This window comes from Pristis pectinata, chromosome 8, assembly GCF_009764475.1.
Source record: "Pristis pectinata isolate sPriPec2 chromosome 8, sPriPec2.1.pri, whole genome shotgun sequence".
In the NCBI taxonomy this organism is placed as follows: Eukaryota; Metazoa; Chordata; class Chondrichthyes; order Rhinopristiformes; family Pristidae; genus Pristis; species Pristis pectinata.
In genome coordinates this window covers 85,727,826-85,751,840 of record NC_067412.1, presented here as the reverse complement: position 1 = coordinate 85,751,840, position 24,015 = coordinate 85,727,826, and the positions used below count along the sequence as shown (strand labels likewise).

At 42.5% G+C, this 24,015-nt stretch overlaps 1 protein-coding gene across 1 annotated transcript in view; it reads left to right on the top strand.

The window, feature by feature from the left end:
• Window positions 1-24,015, top strand: part of LOC127573620 (transmembrane protein 164-like) — a 91,887-nt gene that overhangs the window by 27,580 nt on the left and 40,292 nt on the right. Inside the window, exons 2-4 of the mRNA XM_052022005.1 lie at window positions 5,199-5,248; window positions 12,972-13,038; window positions 22,276-22,354. Coding sequence (XP_051877965.1) covers window positions 5,199-5,248; window positions 12,972-13,038; window positions 22,276-22,354 — 196 coding nt within the window. The remainder of the gene's footprint in view (window positions 1-5,198; window positions 5,249-12,971; window positions 13,039-22,275; window positions 22,355-24,015) is intronic.

Below are 24,015 nucleotides of genomic sequence, written 5' to 3'. Positions count from 1 at the left end.
TTCCTTCCCATATATTGGGCTTCCCCTTTTCCTTTCTTCAGTCCTGAAGAAGAGTCCTAACCAGAAACGTTGACCGCCTGCTTTCCTCCATGGATGCTGCCTGGCCTGCTGAGTTCCTCCAGCATCATCGTGTTTTTCATTTAGATTCCAACATCTGCAGTCCTTTGTTTCTCCCTACAAGGTTGAGCAACAGCATATCTTCTGATTGGCACATTATAAATCTCCGAACTTAATGTTGGGTTCCCCATTTTCAGGTAATCGGTCTTTTCAGTTTATATCCAAGCTGGCCAGTTCCGATGAAAAGTTGTCAACCTGCGAGGTTAACTCAGTTTTTTCCCTTTCTGATAGGCTGGGTCTTTTCAGAATTCAGTTTTTTTTTTATTTTCAGATGTCCAGCATCTGCAGTGTTTTGTACCTCACGAATTTGAGTGTTATTTTTCCTCCTCTCCTCTTCTTTCAAAAATCTCCAGAGATCCGATGTGATTATGAAACCTTCACTGCCGCCTCAGCTAGCACTACCGCCTTTTGTGTCATTCACTCTCTTGGTCTCCACCCTTTCACAGACATTTCCTCAGTTCTCTCCATTCCCCCCCTCCCCACCCCCCCCCCCCCCAACCCTTCTCTGCCATTGAAAGCTCATTGACCTGATATGTCAACTCTGAGCAGACAGCATCTGTGAAGAATATATCCAGCTGTTTCCGCTTTTATTTTGGATTTCCTGAAAATTTAGTTCCAAAGCTATTTTGCATGAAATGATTGACCAATGCTCATCTTGTTTTCTTTTTCTGAGGCCTTTTTGATGGCTTAATTGGTGGACCATTTCAACATCCATAAATCTTTTCATTCTCCCACTGTTGACCAGAGAGGTGGACCATTGGAGGAAGGTCAGAAGTTTGTGCTCTGTGGTTGGGAGTCTAATTCTGATCGCAGTTGTTCAGGGATTTCTGGAGGTAAAGGAGCAGTGACTTTGAATTCTGAATATGTTTGAGGAAAAAAATGTAGTTAATTTCAAAGGGATCTGAGAAATGTTTTGGGCCTAGGTTTCATTCCATCTATTTTTGAACAGTTTGTTGGCATGTGGCTAGGACAGCAGAAGGATAGAACAAAAGATCATTGCATGGAGAAGCCTCTTCTGTTGAGCACTACTTTATTGTCTGTTCATTGTGGTTAGAGCTTTCCATATCTTGCCCCTACTTTCTGCATAGTTGCCTAGCAACACAATCAGGTGGATCAGGAAAGACTTCCTTTTTCTGTTTGCTACCTTTCCAGGCTTATTAGAAATATCGAGTACAACAGCTCTTAAGTTGTTCAGGATGTCACAGGAATGCATAAGTCTTTTCTTTCTGCACTCCCGCTCTGTCTCTGAAAGATGCATTTTTATTGTGGAAGAGGGGAAGATTGGGGATTTCAGAATCAAATCCAATAGCTGAATATTCTTCTGGGTCTTGCTATTCAGGCTCTTGTATAATAAACACTACTGGAGAAATGATGGGAAGGGTCAGGGGAGCAGGATTTGGAATGGGAAACCCCTTCTGGAAAGTTGTCCAACCTGTTGTGAAAGCAGATTCTGAAGTGTGCAAGCTCCATAGTGTTCTAATCCCAGAACCCAGTGAACATTTATCATGGTGACAACAGATGGGGTTTCATTTTGCTATTTTAATTATAGTAATGTTCTACCTCACCAAAATCCTGCCAACAATATTGCAGTCCTGCTTTAGCCTTTTAATTTGGCCAACCATGCCATATCTTATGTTGTGGACTTGTGTGATGGATCAACAAACTTAACCAGTTGGAATGTCATATCCATTATCTTCAGCTCCAAACCCTGTCTTTGTGGGTCTGAGTGTGGGTCTTCAGGCTCCTGTACCACCACCCCGATGGTAGTAACAAGAAGAGGCCATGTCCTGGATGGTGATGGATGCTCCCTTCATAACGCACCGCTTCTTGAAGATGTCCTCTATGGTGGGGAGAGTTGTTCCCTTGATGGAGCTGGCTGAGCCTACAACCCTCTGTAGCCTTTTGTGATCCTGCGCATTGGAGGCTCCATACCAGGCTGTGATGCAACCAGTCAGAATGCTCTCCACTGTACATCTATAGAAATTTGCAAGAGTCATTGCTGACATACCAAATCTCCTCAAACTCCTAGTGAACTAGAGCCACTGGCGTGCCTTCTTTGTGATTGCATCATTGTGTTGGGCCCAGGATGTTGACATCCAGGAACTTGAAGCTGCTCACCCTTTCCACCGCTGACCCCTCAATGAGGACTGGTGCGTGTTCTCCCAACTTCCCCTTCCTGAAGTCCGCAGTCAATTCTTTGGTCTTGCTGATGTTGAGTGCGAGGTTGTTGTTGCAACACCAATCAACCAGCCGATCTATCCTCGTCACCATCTGGGATTCTACCAACAACAGTGGTGTCATCGGTGAATTTAAAGATGGTGTTTGCGCTGTGCTTGGCCACACAGTCATGAGTGTAGCGAGAATAGAGCAGTGGGCGAAGCACGCATCCTTCAGGTGCGCCTGTGTTGATTGTCAATGGGGAGGAGATGTTGTTACTGATCCGTACTGACTGGTCTCCCGATGAGGAAGTCGAGGATCCAGTTGCAGAAGGAGGTGCCGAGGCCCAGATTTTGAAGCTTGTTGATTTAATACTGAGGGGATGACCTCATTGAATGTCGAGCTATAGTTGATAAACAGCAGCCTGTGGTATGTTTTGCTGTTGTCTAGGTGCTCCAAAGCCAAGTGAAGAGTCAGCGAGATTGTGTCCGCTGTAGACCTGTTGTGGCGGTAGGCAAATTGCAGCAGGTCCAGGTCCTTGCTCAGGCAGGAGTTAATTCTAGACATAACCAACCTCTCAAAGCACTTCATCACAGTAGATGTGATTGCCACAGGGTGATAGTCGTTGAGGCAGCTCACCCTGCTCTTGGGCACTGGTATGATTGATGCCCTTTTGAAGTGGGTGGGAACCTGTGACTGCAACAGTGAGAGGTTGAAGATGTCCTTGGAGCCAGTTGGATGGCACATATTTCCAGTACCCTGACAAGTACACTGGGAGCCTAACTCTTTTCGAGTGTTCACCCTCTTGAAAGATGTTCTGACGTCAGTCTCCAAAACAGAGATCACAGGGTTGCCGGATGCCGTGGGGATTCGGACAGGTGTCGTGTTATTCTCCCTTTTCAAAGCCTGCATAAAAGGTGTTGAGCTCATCGGGGAGTGAAGCATCACTGCCATTTATGCTGTTAGGATGTGGATGATATTTTGGATGGAGATTTATCCTTCCAAATTAAGGTTTTGTAACACCTGTGTAAATGCTTGATTTCACACATAGATGACATGAAAGTCAATATCTGGGATTTGAGCGTTTACAGGACATTCAGTGATATGAGCAGAACTGATGATATTGTAAACTGTTCCCTACAAATAAGCTTTTCTTTTGATCTTGTGATCTGAATATATTTCAATTAGGAATGAGGGAAGGAATGCTCCCAGGTAGCCATGTTAAATTAATAGAAGGATCATGTGTGTGCTGGGGAAATATGAAAGCATATCTGTTTTGATTGTCAAACACAGGTGTTATTTTGTGTTAATCTTGTAGCCACTCTTTAACTAACCATTGCGTTGAGAAAACTCGGTGCACTCTGCTGCTTAGGGCCTGGAAGAATGGTTGGCCCAGGACTTGAGTCTAGAACGGTCCTCTACTGTCTGAGCTGCAGTGCTCTGTTCATGTTTGTGTTGCTATACTGTTGTTCACTGGGTCTATCAGTGACCAGTTAAGTTTTACCACTGCCTATGTTTAAGTAGATACATTTTATCCTAACTGTGCATCCAGTTGTCTGCATGAATAATTAACATCTCGGGTGGGAAATGAAAAAAATAGAATATGAATGCCGACTATGGTGCCCACCCAGCTAGCCCTAATTTCCTGCATTCGGTCCGTAATCCCTCGAAGCCCTGCCCCTCCATGTACCTATCCAAGTGCTCCTTAAGTGACGCTATCGTACCTGCCTCAATCACTTCCTCTGGCAGCTCGTTCCATATACTCACCACCCTCTGCATGGAAAAAGTTGCCCCTCAGGTCCCTTTTTAATTCTTTCCCCTCTCATCCTAAATCTATGCCCCCTAGTTTTGGACTCCCCTATCCTAGGAAAAAGACTGTTATGGTCCACCTTATCTATGCCTCTCATAATTTTAAACATTTATAAGGTCGCCCCTCATTCTCCTACGTTCCAAGAAATAAAGACCTAGCCTGGCCAACCTCTCCCTGTAATTCAGGCCCTGTAGTCCTTGCAACATCCTCGTAAATCTTTTCTGCAATTTGGTTTTCTGCAATTCCCCAAAATATCATGTTGATATTTTGGGGAATGTCCTATGCCCTGCTTCCAATCCATGCTGCTGAGTGGCACCACTCAGGCTCCCTGCACCAAGACCTGGCTACCCAACTAGGCCCAACAAGACCCACTTCTGTTGTATCTGGTTTCAGGTTGGGTGATTTCTCTGAGATGTTTGGGGTTGGGTTAGACTATTGTGCTGTGCGATCCATACTGACTTTATCTGGGTCAGGATGATAGATATGCTAAGCATTACCATGTGTCCTCATTTCGTGATCAATATTTGGTATTTCATTCTCAAAATATGCTACCAATGTCTATGTTCATGGCAATGGTTGGGGGCGTGAAGAAAATAAGAAGGAGCTGGGCTTAGATTTGGATTAGCTGTGGCCTGGTAGGGTCTTAGATTTTTACCTGAGCAAACCTCTACCTTGCACTAGGATGCTCTGGAAGATGGGGCCCTAAATGAAATATAAATGCCACAAACCAATTTTAACCACTGTCACAAGGATGTGTCTGAGTGAAAACGGGTCACGGGAGATCCTGACTCCTGCCAGGCAACAGTGTGTTTGGAAGAGGATGTGGCAAGTGTTGTTCAACCTCTTCCAACAACCCTCACTGGCCTTCGTATCATTCCTACTCCCTTCTGACAGGGATGGGATCACTAAACCCCTAAAAGTTAGAATTGGCTCGCTCAGAGTGTGCTGGCTGTCCAGACTCGCTTAGCACAGCACCTGCAGAGTTAAAGTCCATTCCTTAGAAACTGTTCCAGTAAAGTTATTGTCCATAAGGAACAAAAAAGGATTGCTATAATGAATGCTCAATAAGGTTTTAAGAATGAAAGGAACATTAATCACTTTGTTTCAATTACAGATATTTCTCCTTGCATGTCCTCCCTGTAGAATTGCCGTAATTGTTTTCAGGTAAGGAATGTGCTTCACTTACTTATTTCGAGCATTTGTAGCCATGAGTAAAGTTTTAGATGTGAGATGTGACACACGTAGATAAATGTGGAATTATTAGAGAAAATTCCAAAGGTGTACAAAGATAGTAGACTTGAATTAACCAAATAGAATCCTACTAATAATTGGTGCCATTCAAAATGTTGTGAAAAAACGTGAATGAGTTGTAACAAAGTGAACTCCTGCTGATTTTTAGATGTAATTAGGGGAGCATTGTTGCTTTGTTGGACATGTCAGCTGGAGATACTTCAAATTATTATTCCTTCTGTAGGGAAATGGAAAGTTTGCCCCTGCTTCCCAATTATGCTAACTCATTCTGTAACCCTGACTGCAGAAATGTAAACTTGTGCCAAGCATGTTGTGAAACTTTTTTATGGAGGGACTCCTCATGGAATTTAAATTGATGAAAGAGAGTGCCATTCTCTTTGCTTTAACTCACCTTTGTTAATCCTAGATTTCTTCTAGCCCCAGTGTTGTGCAATAGTTTGTTCACCTTGACTTATGTGCATTATACTTGGTCGTTGCTTGCAACTAGCTTCAGGGATAGGTTACTATGTTCTTGAAATTCCTGTTACTGAGTGCAAAAAAGGGACCTCTGTTACATCTGTGTGGAAAAATACTGGTTAAATTTTTGTTCCAATTCCAGGCACCCAATATAAGAGTCCACCCAGGGTGTCCTCCTTGTACTCTGGGTGGAATTGGTATTTTCATTTGTTTCTGTTTAATATTCTATAACTATTTTAAATGTGTAGTTGCAAACTCCCTCTAGCTCATATCGCAAACACTAAACAAATCAGAAGCAGCTGATTGAGTTGAAGGAACAAAATGTAATTTCCTATGGTTACAAAAATGGAATGTTTTAAGTTAAGCTAATGTAATTTGCCTACACAGCCCAAAGTATCCTTATCCCTGCTGCTGCTGGTACAACCACCGTCATTAGCCCCATTAGGATTGATGCCATAATTAAATAGATAGTGTTCCACACAACCATTCTAATTGCTTTCAAGTCAATGTGGCTCCCTCTCTGAAGATGGTTGGTTACATTCTTTTAAGATGGATGTTACTGAATACTTCCAATAACCTGTGGTCAAAGATTTTTTTGAATGCAGCTGTTCCTAAACCTTTTTATTTTGACAAAATAATCACCACAGCAGTAAACCATGGCGGAATTCAGAGCCGTAGTTCGGAGTGTACTTCTGTATTCACCCTGACTGCCTACCACCCTTCGGTTCAATTAGATATAATTGGAATTGACAAACTGCTGGTGTATTTTCTGCACAAGTGACGTTTTGAAATCTCAAGATTGTCGAAAACTGACATGTAATTATACTGTAATCGATTATTCTAAATTTTACCAATTTTGTTAATCAAAGTGCATTGACTTTGTGTAGAGTATTTCTACATATTCACGTAAATAAGTTATGCAGTCAGGTGATGTGATATCGTTGCATCTGTATGTGATGTAAACACCACGTGTAGGCAGTTCTTTGCAGCTAGAGTTGGAATAATTATCATTATTCAGAGGTTCTGTATCCTTTGTTACAATAAGTAGACCTACTAGATCTCCAACAGTATGCTAGATACATCCTGGGATATGTTGCAGTTTATCTTGGGAATTGAAAAGATTTTTAAAAGAAAAGCAGCTTTGGACCTTTTTAAAAATGATTCTTGTGGATCCTGCAGATGTACTGGCCATGAATATTTGTCATGTCTTCTCCTTTGCGGAACAGTCTGCAGACGTGTCGATCCACATGTAGGACGGCTTTTCACCAATCAGGTCAATCTCATTGCAGCCTAGTATGTGCACTTGTATGCTGACACTGAAAATCCCAAGCAGTGCCATTTGTCTGCTGGACACAGCACTTGAGTTTAAAGTCTCAGTAATTACTTGTAAAAGGAAAGCAAGGTAGACAGTGTAGTTTACAAACAGTGGCGAAAGATTGGAATATTACATCACTGCTCTAGCCGGGGAAAATAAATGGGAGCTCAAGCAGGCTTGACAGGCAACCCAGGGGTGAATAGTAGGGAGTGTGGATTGCTTGCATCCTCTGTGGAAAGCTGGAAACATTTCTCTTGGCCCGTGATGTTGTTGAGATGGAATTCAACTCCTGTGCAACTTCAAAGTGCAGTGAGGGAATGGCAGAACGCGTGTTTAGTTACGGATACTGGCTCTGAGGTATGATGCTCATTCACTAACTTAGCTACTCCACAAAAAGCTGCCGGTATCTCATCTGCAGGGGTAGTCTAAAGGTTGGAAGAACTCTTCAATCCATTGTTGTTTGAGTCCATAAATTCAGAACCAAAATCTAGGGATAAACTGAGTGATTACATTATGGTACTCGAAAGACTTATTAAGGATTCAGAATTTTGCAGAGTTTGTAGGTTGGTACACTTGGAGACCAGTCCAAGAGATGAAAAGATCTATTTGAGGCACTGAAGCTCTTGCAATTGATCTGACATTTAGAATTGTGATTTGTATAGAGATGGCAGCCAAGAATACCAGGGGAATTCCATCCTATCCTAGTCACAGAGTAGTAGCCTACAGTCAAAGTAAAACTCCCAAAGTTTTGGTGGCATCGTGTGACTGCCAGTGGTGCAATCACTGTTATAGATGTACCCACGGTTATTCCCCACAAAACTGTTCTTTTAAAGAATACAAGTGCTTTTAACATCGAAAGAAACATGAGAACAAGTAGGAGTATAGCCGTGAATATAATATTAGTTTCTCATGGGAAGTCACAAGTAAAGTCAGTTGTTGCTGGATATTACAACTGTAGATGAGACAGATATTACTTTATACTAGCTAAAATGTGAGGCAATAGGGCTTTTTGACTTGATTGGTGAAAGGCCATCCTGCATGTGGATCGACACGTCTGCAGACTGTTTCGCAAGGGGGACAGACATGAAAAATATGTAAATCATCTTCCCTTAGTAAGGAAATAGGCTAATCTTAAAATTTATTCAGGACAAGTTTTAAAATTCTTGGGACAGATGCAGTGTAAAGCATGTGATGATGGCCAGTGTCTGAAGTTAACCGTAGTTGTAGTGCACTACATTGAACAAAATTGGTTATCAGGATTGGAAATAGATTGGGCAGAAGTGTTTCCCTGGTTAAAGTGATGCCCTGACCAGTTTATATTGATAGTAAAAGTTCTAGTCTTTGCACCATAACCTGTGTTTGAGGATTTGTCGGTAACTGTCACTGAGAATGTTCATTCAACTCAGCAAGAAAATTGTGCTGACCTGCACGCTAAGGGTTCTTGTTCAAAGAGCTTCTAGGGAAATATTTCTTAAATGAAATAAAATGGACTAATGGGAGCAGACGTCAAGCATTGATGGAAATGTCAAGCCTTTACTAGATTTTTAGTATTTGCATAAAGCAATTAGCTGGTTCGGCTTTTATAACACAGTGAGTGAGGTATTGCAAAGATGTATGAATTAAAAATTTTTGCATGACTGCACGGTGGATATGGATTTGCTAACTAAGGAGGGGGGGAATATCTGGTGGTTTGGTTGATGGCTCAGTAGTTCCACGGTCGAGGAATGTTGTGTCCTGTGAGACAGACTAATCCTATTTTGCCATCCTGCATTGATACTTGCAGAAAACGCTCCTTTCTTAGTTTTGCTAAAATCTGGAGAGTAAACAACAGCTAATGAAGGAATTAAATATGCAAATCTATTAGTGAGCACTTAAGTTATGATGAGAATAACCTAACTAACTCGCAAGGAGAGCCCGACATTGACCACTGAGTCACCACCTCCATTGAACTGTAAGAAATAGAGTTATAACACCTGCCAGAGGCTCTCAAACATCTTCCGAAGTACTTTAATGTGGGACAAATGATTTGTGGTGTAGAAACTGAATTGTAGGAAAATGGACAGTGAGTTTTAAGACATTACTTGTTTTACTTGCCCTCCATGTTGAATACCCTGAGAATATGTTGATGGATTGGCAGATCTCCTTGAAAACATTCTTGTTTCCCAGATCAATATCAGAAGATAATGTAAGGGATAAATTGTGTGTTCTACTCTTTTGATCCTTAAACTGGAGAATTTTAACATATATAGACTTATCTCTGTACTGTTAGTGTTTTTACCTGTACTACATCAATGCACTCTGTACTAACTCAATGTAACTGCACTGTGTAATGAACTGACCTGTACAATTGGTATGCAAGACAAGTTTTTCACTGTACCTCAGTACAAGTGACAATAATAAACCAAAACCAAAATCTAAGCTGTTGTATTAGTGGTGGACAAACACCTCTTTGCAAAGGTAGGCCTGAAGGAAACCTGTGGCGATAGAACATGAGAGTGGGATAAACTGGTTAGCGGACATGCATAGTGGACTGAATATCATCTTGCTGTGAGGCATGAAAGGGTGGTAGGTGGCAATGCCAGGCAGGAGGGAGAGAATTGGCATCTTATCTCACCTTTCCCCTGACTTGAAGCAATAGAAAACAAAATTGAGTGGAGTATAAAACAAGCAGAATTACTGTTAAGGACAGACTTTCACTTCGGGGTGGCTTTCTGTCCCAGACGGTTCCTCAGTTGTGCTGATGTATGATGTGATTTATGAGTATACTGGTTCTATTATTAAATCTAGTCACTAAGCCGCTGACCTTGTACTTGGCTTCTGTGAAACTGGTATTTGTGGTGCTTTGGTTGTAAATGACTTCATTTTACCTTTATAAATATTTATTGAGGAAAATGATCCTAAACCTTCCAGTTGATAAACTGTAAAAGAGGCAATTATCTGAGCAATAACCCCCAGCTACTATCTGCAGGGTGTACCATTTCTTCTCTATAGCTCACCTTGACCTTGCAAGCAGAATTTAAGCTTAGTCAGCAAATAGAACCGGTTTGGAAGGAAGCCTTGTGCTAGGAATGCATTTATAATTAGATTTTTTTTGTCATTCTCCACTCATTTCCATCGCTGAGTTTGGGCCATGGTTGTATGAGTCACTGATTCGTGTTCCTCTTGCCCAGAGGATTGCAGAGTGAGGAAAGGGTATTTGGAGCTCTGGTTCTTGGGATTTCCTTGATATTCCTCATCACTTTAGATGAGATGATCAGTAGAAGTCATAAATAACCTAGTTGATTGCCATATGAGATTTCTGTAGTTATCTCTGTTAAAACCCAGCATTCAAGAGAAGGCTTTTTTCTGCTGGCTTGTACCTAGCTGAATTGAATTGCCATACATTTTTAGAGAAGTTGTCATTTCAAAATTCTAATTATTTTCCTAAAGGTCTGACTAGTGTAAAAGTGAGCCCCGATGGTTGACTACTCATGTTGTAGGGCATGTTTATTTCTAATGTGACCTTCCACCATTAACGCTTTGCCCATGTACTGACAACAAAGCAACTCTAAATAGAAAAGCCGTATATAACTAAATCATTCTGCCAATGTTGTGGTGTCTGAGATGCCTTTGTATATTTTTATACAGGCTTTTAGCAAGTGGAGAAAAATCATGGGCATTGCCTAGAAGAAGGGATGGAGTTGAGAATGTGCTCTTTATAATGTTTAAGGGTCCTTGATCTATCTGACCTTGACCCACAATGCCAAGTCTGGTTATTTGGCTTTCTGGAATAATGATGCAGTTGTTGTATTTGGGTGTTGCTAAACCAAACCTCACTCAAGCTAGAACTCATCCTGTCACAGAGCTTGTGATGCAGTGACTTCCGTAAGGAAAGCAAATGGAGCAAATTTGGAAGTTGCTATGAAGAATTATAAGGCTATAATTTTTGGTAGCATTGCATTTGGAAAAAAACTGTTTAATTGCAATGACATTTTGTTGCAAGTTGTTAAGTGTGGGCTGATTACTTTGCAGAAAAGGGGATTCCTGACATTTGGACAAAAATGAACTGGATAAGCACCTTAACAAATTAGATTGTAGGGTTATCAAATGTAACAACCACAAGGCTGAAAAGGAACTGAAGTACGAATTTGGTGATAAATCTGATACAGGAATGGAAATTGTAAAGAGAAAATGGATCAAGAAGAAAGAGGCAAAGGAAAAGTTTTAAGAAATTTGAGGTTATCTAACAATTAAGGCCTTGCTGTAATTAATTTTAGTTTCCTGACAGGTCCATTGGGATTAATATTCCTAAAGCAGAGCTAATTCAGACTTGATTAAATGTGCATGGACCTCAAACGTCATCGAGACAGACTGCATCTCTTCAGATCTGCTCTGACTCTGCGCCAAGTTTGATTTGTATATGCCAGGACATTAGTGACTTCATGCCATTCATTGGGTGGGAAACTGCAAAAAGCAGTGGAGTGAAGAATCTCAAACAACCAAAGACCTGGACTGTTAATCTGCTGAAGAGTTTGAATCCAACCACCAATAGTTTAGCTTCTGGGGGAGGGGAAGGAAGCAGTGGGGGGTGAAGTGGGGGGGGGGGGGGAAGCAGGGTGGTGTGGGGGGGAAAGGGTGAGCAATTGGAGATAAGAAATAAATGCTGGCTTTACCAGTGACATTCTCATTCCATGAACAAACTTTTTAAAATGTGAATAGCAGCTAATCAGAGTGTTGTGTGATTAAGGTGGAATTGCAGACTTTAACGTAAATTTCCATTTCTACATCAAACTAGACGGTTTGTGACTTGAAGAGACTTGCCCAGTGGAACCTTTTTGCTTTGAGGTTTGGGTTAGCAGCACCCAAGTACAACAACTGCATAATTTGACTAGCAAACGTACTTCTGTGAATATTTTGGAGGCAGAGACTTCCTTGTGCAGGCCATTGGGTGTCAAGCACTGGAGTCTGTGTATTTTAATAGACTCTTGCATAGTCTTTATGCCCCTCAAACCCAGGTTTAGCATTCATCTTGACTGAAGGTCTGGCCCACCTATAACTTGCCAAAAAAGAATTTAATCACATTCTCAGTGAATGTTGATTCTATGCCCACAATACCTTTTTAATTGACAACTTTGTACAAACGATGTTCATGTGCACAGAGGATTAACCAGAAGTTGACCGCAAGCCAAAGGGGGAACTATTGAGAGGAATGAGGAAGAGCTAGGTCAAATATGTGGCATCTAAGATGGACCTTAAAGGAAGAAAAAGATGGAGAAGTGAAAGGATTAAGCAGGGGAACTTAAGAGAATTTGACTTCCCTCCATTTAGTTTTTTACTAAGTTTATCTAAACCTTCACAATCGAATTTAAAGATGATTAATGCCCATTTTGTATGGGCACCCTATTTTCCACTTGCAAGGTAGATTGGGTTGTGATCCCAACCTAATCCACCTGGAGTTGTCACAACCAGTTCCAACTTCTTCTCTTGTGATGACAGGAACTGGATTGTGGCAGAGCTCGTATGCAGCTTTTGCACTTGTCCCAAAGCTAAACATGAAGAGGCCACTTGAACTGCTTCCAATTCAGTGTCTGCTTTGTCCAAACCAGAGTAACCGAATGTTGAACATTGTGCATTCCAGGCTTTTTATGAGGAAGAGGAATAGTAGGAAAGTGGTGAGTTAATGGTGGGTGTCTAGCCAAGATTTGCTGAATCACAGTTATGGTACAGAAGGAGGTAAAATATCATAAGAACAAATCAGGAATGCAGAAAACTCGGCACTACAGGACTTATTCACAACTTTCCAATTTAGGAGAATAATTATTGTAAATTAGGTTGGTACTGGGCAAGAAAATATAACCATTCTTTTCTGTTGATCTGTCTTGGCAGGTTGCAGATGCACATGTTAAATGGAGCATTACTGGCATTGCTATTTCCTGTTGTTAATACCAGGCTGGTGAGTATTTTTTTTTTGCCTGTCTGCTGCACTCATAACTGGCTGAACCTTTTGGTCCTTCAAATCACTTCGTAAATATACTTTGTACACTTTAGCAGTGAGGGTGCTACCGCTGCTCAGCTATAGCAAGTAAATCTTATCACTGGCATTTTTTTAAACCACAGCTGTATGTATAGTACATAAATGCATGCATTTTTACCATGTTCTTAAAACACAGTTGTTGTCCTCATGTTTTGCATTAAAGTAGTAGCTGTCAAAAATGTTCAGTTAGTATCCCCAAGTTAAGACTTCTCAGTCTGACCTTTGTGATTTTGATTGAAGTGGAATTTTAGAAAAGGCACTGGGGATTTCTCTGCCTTTCCTTCTTTCAAAAATACCATAACTTAAGCATATTATTAACAATGGGTCATTATCTTACAGGGGAAAGTCATTTAGAGCATGCTGTTGATTTACTTTGGTTATGAGCTTAAATCTTTTGATATGGGTGCTTGAGCCTGCATCTTTCTGATTTGGAGTTGAATGGTATCAAAAGAATCATGATAAGTACAAATATCAAAAGCTTTCAATTTGCCTTGTAACTGGATGGATCTTGCTCCTATGTAATAACTGTATTAGTTTTATTCATTTTGATGCTATTACCCCTCTATTAATACCAAACCAGAATTAAAACCAGAAAGCTAGTTAATCCCAGGAAGTGTGCTCTTTCATTAAATTATATGTATTTCAAAGTGTTTGTTTGTAGCTGAGAAGAATCTTCTCCAAAATATTTAAACCAGTGATGGCTCTGTGAAGATTCCAATTGTCTTTCAAAGAGTGCAGTCACTGTCAGGTTCTTTACCAGGAATGATGTCATTGTGTTCACAATGAAAGCTTGTGGCACTTGATGGAGTAACCACAAAGCAGCACACTATGGTGGCTTTTGAATGTTCACTAAAAGAGTTCCACTGTCACTGTAATGTTGTAGATCCTATCAATGCACTTTAGGGACTGAGTTGAAACTATCCTTTGCAAGTGCTACAAGCCTGTGTGTTTTCTCCTCAAACGAGTATTAACTCCTAACATGCATCGGTCACATTTGCTAAGATTAAAAAAAATGGTATTGCAGAAATGTGAGGCTTGAAAGAATTCTTTACAACTGTCTATGCAAAGACTTAATGCCCTTTGATTCTGTAACTATTTGGTTAATACTTCTTCCTCTTTTAATTAAATTCTCAAAAAACAATGCTTAAAACTTGTTTAATGGCAACTTGACATAAATTGCTATTTGTTTTGATGGAATGAATTTACATTTTTATATACTTTAAAATTCACTGAGGAATTATCTATTAATAACCTAAATCCTAGATTTCTCAAGTACTCTGCTGGTGCATTGGAGTTGTAATTTGTGTCCTGATATGCTGAGCTCCCTCTGCCCCTTGTCATAGAGTTATACAGCATGGAAACAGGCCCTTTGGCCCAACTCATTCATGCTGACCAAGTTGCCTACCTGAGCTAGTCCCCTTTGTCCGTGTTTGGCCCATATCCCTCTAAACCTTTCACGTACCTGTCTAAATGTCTTTTAAATGTAATTGTACCCAATTCTACAGTTTCCTCTGGCAGCTCATTCCACATATCCACCACCCTGTTTGTGGAAAAACCTGCCCCTCGGGTCCCCTTTAAATCTTGCCCCTCTTACCTTAAAAGTTATGTCCTCTAGTTTCAGACTCCCCTACACTTGGGGTGGAAAACAAAACTGTGACCATCCACCTTAACTAAGCCCCTCATAATTTTATATACCTCCACAAGGTCTGGGGCAGTGGGTAGGGGAAGATAAGTTGCTTATCCTTGAATGGCAGAGGCTATTTTTGGGATTGGTCTGAAAACCAGCATTGACTCAATAGGCTATGAACTCGGAAGATAAGGATGGCCCACTTCAAACCTACTCAACACCAGCAGGTAAGCTTACTTTTTGCTCAGGAGGTGGGGAATCCAGCTGTTCAAGTCTTAGTTTGGTTACAGTGGGATAAGTTATCAAAGGGAACAGTGCAAGGAATAAGGAGACACAGCAGACTGCAGATGCTGGAAATCTGGAGCAACACACAAAAAGCTGGAAGAACCCCTCAGTGGGTCAGGCAGCATCTGTGGAGGGACATGGACAGTTGGTGTCTCAGGCCGAGACCCTGCTCTTCTGAATTTTATCACTACTGAAGAAAGTCCAAGTTAATAGGACAAAGGAGAAATGTTTCAGCAGTAGGAACGACGAAACAGTTACAAATTCTACTTTTTAATGTGCTTTTTGACACATGGGTTTGTGGCAGAGTCATTACCAAAAGCTTAGTTTATGAAGCAGACTACCCTGGAAAATGTGTGCTACTTTCTATAACTTGGGGGCCACCATGCAGCAAAGGCAGGCATCGATGGTGAAATTCACCATTGCTTTATTGGTTGTAGTATGACAGGCTAGGGGTCGGATGACAGTGGCAACACTACTGACCCCCATGGTCGGATGATGGCATTGCCCATCAGGTTGGAAGCTACACCACTGTCAATCAAGGGTCCAGCTCCGCCCCCGCCCCACCCATTAAAGAGCACACCTGAGGATTGGCTCGTAACCCACCTTTGTTCTTGACCTTGAATCATTGGCTTGCTTCACCTGAGCAGGCTCCAGCCCGCTACAGCCCTATAAAAGATGGTACACGTGGGCTCTCTTTCTCTTTTCCGATTGCTGCTGGGGTCGAGACCACAGGTGAGAGGGTGCACTTCCTCAGGGGTTTAGGAGCGTCCTGAGTAGATTCCCAGTAGCGTAGAGCCGTTGTTTGCCCCGATTCAGGGGGTCCAGACAACATTTTTTTGTTCGTTCCCTGATCGTTTGTACTAGTTTGTTGTGCGTGTGAGCATGTGTGCACTTCACCCCTGTTGCGACTCCCCCCACGTTTCGTGATCACCCTAGTGTGAGGGTGCATTTGTTCCTTCGCATTCTGTTCCCGTGTCGATCTTTGTGAATAAAATCCTCCTTTTAAGGTACAAAGACTGTGTGTCCAGATACCTTTATCTTTAAGATACCAAAAGAACCTTTCTCATAACATTGGTCAGCACAGGCTGGCAGAGGAAAAGAGGGTTTGAACATCAAGACCTCAAACCAGCACAAAAACTCCTGTTCTACGTGGCAGCAATGATCCCTGCCCTTCAAGTCGAGAACGAACCAGAGCATTGGAGAGAGAGAGATCACCAATGCTGTCTCTGTAAGAAGCCTCCAAATCCATTAGCAGGATAAATGAACTAAGGTTGGTATCTTCTCCCAGACCAGTATCCCTCACTATGGGACCTTGATCGCATTCACTTGGCACTGGTAGGAATCCCAGGTAATTCTCATACCTGACACCAGACCTTGGGCACCCAACTCCAAGCTCCGTAACTGCTGAAGATTATCAGAAGAACAGAGGAAATATTCAAGAATGTGCTCCTTGTGGAAAAGTGACACATCCTTACCGACTCCTGGGAATCCCTGATCTAAGACCCCTCAAAGTGGAGAAGGAGCAATCAGTTGACACTGAGGACTAAAATTCCAAATGTTAGATGCATGTAGAAGCCCAGTGAGGAAGCACAGCACCTCCCATTCTGTCCACCTACTCACCCTCTCCAGCGCCAGTGTCTGCAGGTCCCACATTAACCTCATTCATCACCTTGGAACCCATAGAACTGGAGTGGAGGAAAGTCATCTTTGACCCTGAGGTTCTCTCTCTTCCCTTAAGCAGTCGCTTAATTCAATTCTCATTGTGTCTTACTGTCTGAAGACTCATCTGCTGATGGATGAGAACAGCCATTCTGCTGGTGTTTGTATCACTGTATTGTGATGTAAATGAAAATTAAGGCCAGTCTTTGCTCAGGAAGTCTGACCCAAGATGCATCAGAATTATTTCCTGACATTTCATACTTGAAAAGCATCGGAACCAATTTGGAGAAAGGAACCAGATTTGCATGCATTTTTATAGAGACATTTGTCTACACACAAGCTGACAATCTGCCTGTAAAATTTTCAGGAATTGTCTGGAAGTTGGGTGGGATCTGCTTGTGCTTGGTTCTCGGGAGGGGAATAAAATTCCAGCTGACTCTGATTTGTTAGATTTCTAAGCTTCTAACTTTTCAGACATGGTATTTAACCTTTTCACTTGCGTTCAGTTTGCTTGCATCCGTTTTTTTCCCACTTGTTTCCCATGCACATCCACTTTCCAAAAAAAGGCACGGTTTCGGGTTGCTCATGGTTCTCGGTTGTGGGGTAGGCCAACCCTGCACTGCCACGGTGCTAAAACACTGTCCTTCCTGGGCAGAGCATTAGATTGGTGTGAATAGATCCTACTGATGTCAGCAAGGTGAAGAATAATGCCAGAAATGAGACGTGCATAATGTTGAGGTTTATTTCAGGATCTGGCTATCAGTGGTCATGCCTAATTGGCCTCAAAAAGATGGTAATGGAGAGCCACTGCCTTGAACCACCACAGTCCTTCCTGTGAATGTGCCCCAATTGTGCTGTTGGGCAGGGATTTCCAGAATTTAGACCCAGTGATGGTGAAATAACAGCAACATGTTTCCAAGCCAGGATGGTGTGCAGCTAGGAGGGGATCCTGCCTGTGTGAATTCCTTGCTTTTCATGGTGCTAGGGACTGAGAGTCTGCAAGACACTGTTTCGGAGTATGTTAGGCAAGTAACTGCGGTGCATTTTCTGGATTGTACACATAGCAGCCATTGTGTAGCCAGTGAAGGGAATGAATGTGGAGAGTAGTGGGCTAAGTGCCAATCAAGCTGGCTGTTTTGTCATGGATGGTGTTGTGCTGCTTAAGAAGAGTTAGAGCTGCACTCGTCAAGCCAAGAGTGTGATGGAATGCACTCTTGGCTTGTGCCATGTGGAGTGTGGAAAGGCTTTAGGGCGTCTGCAAGATACGAAGCCTCTTGACTTCTTGTAGCCATAGTATTTAAGTGCCTGGTCTGGTTGAACCTCTGTCCAGTGGTAACTCTGGGATATTGATGGCTGGGGTCTTGGTGATAATAAGGCCAGGTAGGCTGGACCTCCTTGCTGGAGATGGGCATTGCCTGGTACTTGTGGTTCAAGTGTTACTTGCCACTTATCAGTTATAGCCTGAGTGTTGTCTTGATGTTGCTGCAAGCAAGGTTGTGAAGCTATGATTGGAATTGAACATTGCGCCACCATCAATGCACATCCCCACTTCTGACTCTGTGATGGAAGGAAGGATCATTGATGAAGCAGCTGAAGTTGGTTTGGTCTCGGTCATTGCCTCAATGAACTCCTACAGTTGGACTGGAATAATTGACCTCCAACAGCCACAACCATGTCCCTGTGCTTGTGGTATGACTCCAACTCCATCCTCTTGATGTACCTTGATGCCACACTTGGTCAAATGCTGCCTTGATGTTAAGGGCAGTCATTCTTACCTGGCCTCTGGAAGTTAGCTCTTTGATCCAGGCTGCGATAAGATCTGTAGCTGAGTGGTCCCGGTGAAAGCCAAACTGGGCACTTTGTTCTGCTTCCCTTTCATTGGGGGAAATTTCAGAACAGGTTTTGTGAAAGCTGCATATAAAATTGGAAGGGGGATTGTGTGCAGAGGGAATGGAGAAGTGTCAGCAAGATGATTCATACAGTGGGCACATCTGAGTGTCCTAATGGCTGTGTTGTCGAGTAATCTGGAAAGCAGAGTGCCCAAGCAGGAGACGTTGCTAAATAACTCTCAATAAAAATCCTAACTCCCCAATACCCTTCAGGAAAGGAAATTTGGCCCATGTGTTAACTGCTGTGTAGAATGGCATTCTATACCATTCACTTGTATTAAGGGTGTTGTTACATTAAAACAGATGCCTTGCAGCTGTTCAAGAAGCTTGCTTGCCTCTACGTTCCTTTGCCAGCAAACCCAGCTCCTGTAAATGAGTAAAAACAAGCTACATAAGTTTCACTTCCAGTGCCTGTTTGTTCTGTTCCAGCTACTTTTCCCCAGTCTACTTTCAGAGCTGGGCTTCTCACGGTGCCCATTTTCCAGGTGGGTAGGATTGTGCAGCAAACATTGGCATTGCTGGGATCTCTAGCAGGGTTAAATTAGAATGAAAGCTATCCCACTAAGGCAACTGGAGACGCAAGAGTCTGCAGATGCTGGAATCAGTTCAGAAGAAGGGTCTCGACCCAAAAGGTCGACTGTCCATTTCCCTCAGATGCTGCCTGACCCGCTGAGTTCCTCCAACATATTGTTTGTTGCCCCACTAAGGCGACTGTCAAACTGCTCTGGAATTGGGATTAAAATGCAGAGGGGAGTGTCAGCAGCTTCATTTCACTATTTGCTGCTTTAAACTGGCTTCTACTTGCAGTGTTGTGCTCAAATACCCATAAGTCCAATTTAGGCTAAGTGATTTAAGGTAAGATATCTTTATTTGTCACATGTATATCGAAACACATAGTGAAATGCATCTTTTGTGTAGTGTGTTCTGGGGGCAGCCCGCAAGTGTCGCCACGCTTCCGGTGCCAACATAGCATGCCCACAACTTCCTAACCTGTACGTCTTTGGGATGTGGGGGAAAACCAGAGCACCCGGAGTAAACCCACACAGACACAGGGAGAATGTACAAACTCCTTACAGACAGTGGCCGGAATTGAACCTGGGTCGCTGGCGCTGTAATAGCGTTACACTAACCGCTACACTACCGTGCCTGCCCTGTAATTCCCTGTGCATCAAGGGGCTCTGATAAAACTGAAGCCAACGTACATCAAGAGGAAACCACTCTGACAGCTGGAGTCGTTCCACACACATAGGGACATGGTTGTGGCTGTAATTTAATTCTAAGTGATTGAATTTTCCAACACATTCTGCTTGCGATTTCATTATGGATTATCTTGTGGCCATGTCCTTCAAATTGAGGGTTGTCCTCTGCAGACTTCAAACCATTCTTCAATAACTTGGTCAAAATGACAGAGATTTGATTTTCTGAAATGCAACTCAATTTTTCAAACAGTCTGTTTTTGGACTATTTTGATCGGAATGTCTGGATTCAAATTTCCATTTAATGTGTATAAAACTTGTTCAGTGTTTTTCTTTCAACTTTATGGTATTTGTGCTATTGATTTAGTAACAAATGAAAAACAACGCGGGTAACTCCTGTGCTGATATGCTGCCCCTTTTAAACCTGGAGCGTTTGTTCACAAATGATTTGAAATGTCATGGTGCCCTCTGCTGTATTGTGGCAGGAGGCCAGGGTTTGAGGCCCATCTGGGTTGAAAACACCAGTAGATGTCAGCTCATCAATTCTTGCTGCCTTTTATCAGTCTTTTCCTCTGAAACAAATTAACAGCTCTTAGCGGTTATTACCAGGTGCCCACCAGATCCTGTGATTGAGAAACTGTCTTTTGTGTTTAAATTCAGTCAGGTTGTGGAAATCTGACCCTGCTGTTGCCTGATGATCACTTGGCTCGGGCTTTTTGTTCACCATGAGGAGAGGGAATACGGGCCAGTGTAGCACTGCTCAGCTCAACCATATGCCCTTGCTGAGAACGGCTCATTCTGTGCAAGAGAGCTGCTGAACAGGGAATGGTCTTTTTCTTATGTTTAAACATTTGAATCAGCCATAATTTTCCTAGGGCTTTACCCATCTCTGCTTCACTGAAGTTGATAGTTAATGCTGGAGCACAGGTTACATTTACACTGAAAAACTTCTTGTAACTTGTACACAGACCAATGGAGGAGCTTTCAAACTGTGCAGTGAGGCTGCATGGAGAAGTGGCACATATTGGTGTGGAACCTTGGCTATTACAGGAAGGTAGTAAATGGAAGATTATCCACCTCATGATGGAAACTTTTATTTCTTTCTTATGTGCAATGCACTTATTATCTGTCTCCGGCATCCAATCGAAGCTAATATTAAGGAAGTGATACATTGCCAGAGGTGCTTGAGCCAGGTTTGGACGTATCAGAGAGAGGAGGTTGCTGTCTGTTTAGTTTGAGATGTTGTGGGGAATGGGGTATGTGGTCAGGATTACCATTGGGTAGTTGAGGGAACCCCAGAAGGTGCACAGGGCTGCTAAGTTCCAATATCCACAATATACTTTATAAATTTTGCAAATGGATAAGACAGTACAAAACACATTCTCCATGCTGCACCGGGTTGCCATTTACTCGAGATTAAATTTACATTTGCATGATTTGTTTTTTCCTTTACGTACCTTCTATACGGTTTGAGGGGTGATCCATCGGTTTTAGCCCCTCAGTGAGCACTGTGGGAGAGAGGAAAGCTGTGGCCTTGGACACTTCGTGGCGGCTGTGCCAAGCTTCAGTGCATCCCTAGCACGTGTCCTGGTCCTTGGGCAGGCAGGAGGTGCCTCTGGCAGGCGAGGGGTACGGCCATCTGGCAGTGGGATGTCCTGTTCAGTGGGAGTGTGCTACACCAACTGTTCCTTGTAAAATGGTTTGTGCAGAAAAATACCTTTTTGACTCGGTCAATCAGGCAGTGATCTGGACGGATTGGATGGTTTTCAGAGAAGACTGCCAAGGTTATTTGGTGGAATGACTCTTAATGAGAACTTTCAACCAAGGACTGAGATTCCAGCTATGCTTGAAGGCTCTATGTGGTGGGCTCTGACCACCAGCCAAGCCAGCTGGAGTCTCAGTGCCACTGGACACAGCCCTCCAGGCAACTTCACTTGGGAGCAGACCGCCATCCATCTCCTTGCGAAGCATTCGTTTGCTAAGAAAGTCTGGATAAGGGGTGCAGTGTCGAGGTTCACGTCGAGCAGCTGCGTCACACACAGCTCTCTGCTCCATTGGCTGCTCCCCAGGGTTGTGCACAGAGTGCACACCAGCTGTCACTGGAAAATCAGCAACTTGGTGAAAGGTGCACTTTTGGTTTGGCTGAAACTTGTTGGCTGTCTGTGTCAGGAGCTGAGCATGATGGCCAAGGGGAAATTGTTTTTCCAAAAATATCTTACTCAAAAATTGCAAATATTTAACATTGTATAATGTCACTTTTCACAGTGCAAGAAATATCATTCCATTTGCTTACAAGATTTGTGTTGTATCAATGTGACATTAATGCTATCTTGCTATAAGCCTTGTTTTAATGAGGTAGTTTCATGAGTTGTATGCCTTGGTTGAAAGCAAGCAGGGTGATTATTGTCTTGCTAATCTAATGGTTGCAAACTAGAGGTTTAAGTGACCGGGGTAGATAAGAGCATTTTTGACGTCTTTTCTGTTTTCTTTTTTTGACCAGCTTCCTTTTGAGATGGAGATCTACTATATCCAGCATGTCACACTTTATATCGTTCCAATTTATCTGCTCCAGAAAGGGGGTAAGCTAGTGCAACTTTTTATTGATCTTACCATTTTGCCATTGGGAACATTTATTGTTTTTTTTGTAATTGGTACAATGCACACTCCACCGTAACAGCTTTGACAGTGGATTGGTGAGTGAATGCACAGCCTGATAGGGAGATAGAACACACATCCTGGGGGGAGAAAAAACAAGCCTGATCCGTAGACAATCTTGAACAATCAGGCAATAGGACAAATGTAACCAGCTTAAGTGCAGTGTGTGGAAATCTGCAATAAAAACAAAATGCTGGAAGTATGCCGCCTGACCTGCTGAGTAAGTGGAAACAGAACAGCTGAGTTAATGTTACGGATGAATGACCTTGCATCAGACTGGCCCGTTCCATCCCAAACAGGAAAGGCTGGTTATCTGAAATTGTTGAATTTGATATCATGTCCCAAGGTCTGCAAGATCCTAGGCAAAATGTGAGGTACTATTGCTTGAGCTTATTTTTGGGATTCAATGGAAAGGTGTGAGAGGCCACAATCAGAGGGATGGGATAGAGAATTAAATTGACAGGTGACTGGAAGTTTGGGCTCACTCTTGTACATCGGTGTTCTGCAAAGCACTCACCTGTCCTGTGCTTGGTTTCTTCAACACAGAGGAAACCACATCGTGAGCACTGAAAGCAATACACTAAATTGGAGGAATTGCACATGAATTGTTGCTTTATTTGAAAGGACTTTTTCGGGTCGTGAATGGTGTGATGGGGTGAGGGAAAAGGACATGGTTAGTGGAGATGGAAGAGCAAACCATGGAGAGGATGGTCCATTTGGAATACTGAAAGGGAAGGTGATGTGTCTGGAAGTGGAATTTTCTTGAAGGAGGTGGGAAATGGTAGGCTGGTAGGATGGAAAGTGATGACAACAGGAGCTCTATACTCTCTATACTTTAGTTGGGAGGATGGTGGGGGGGGGGGGGGGGGGGGGGTGGTGGTGAAAGATGAAGTGCAGCTGAAAGCCCAGTCAACTATGGTAGGAGAGCCAAGGATAAGGAAAAAGGAATCCATCTCGCAAGCTCTTATGTGGAAAGTCTTGTCATCAGAACAGACACGATAGGAGCAGAGAAACTGGGAGAATGGAATGGAAAATTTGAAACTGTTCAAGTACATGGCACTGTATGTGCATTATGCTTTCACTACGTTAAGTGTGTCTAAGCTCTTCATAAGAAGAGCAACTTCTTGTTTAGAGCCAGGGCAACAAGATCCCAACATAAGTTAGTAAGTAAGTTTTGACAATGGAGGATTTCATATTTGTGGATCATTGGGAAAGGGGTTTGGAAATGAGTGGCTAGTGATGACATGACGCACTTAAAAATACTTCATAGAAACTGAACATTGCACTGGGACTGCCTCGTGGTGATCTCTGACTGGTGGTAAACTGGAGCCATCTCCTGGTGGTTTGCAGCCACTGACATGAGCAAATGATTTTTATTATTTTCTAGACTGAAGAAGCTATATTCATTTAGACATTTATTTTCAGATTTAAACACTTCTTAAAAATTCTTTCCAAATTTTCTTACTGATAAATGTGCCTTCTTAAAATCTCCAGGAGACAAGATAACAACTAGGAGGTAAATTTTAATAACAGGACTCCAAGCCAAGTTAGAACTATTTGCTTGGTACTGGTTTTTATCAAAAGA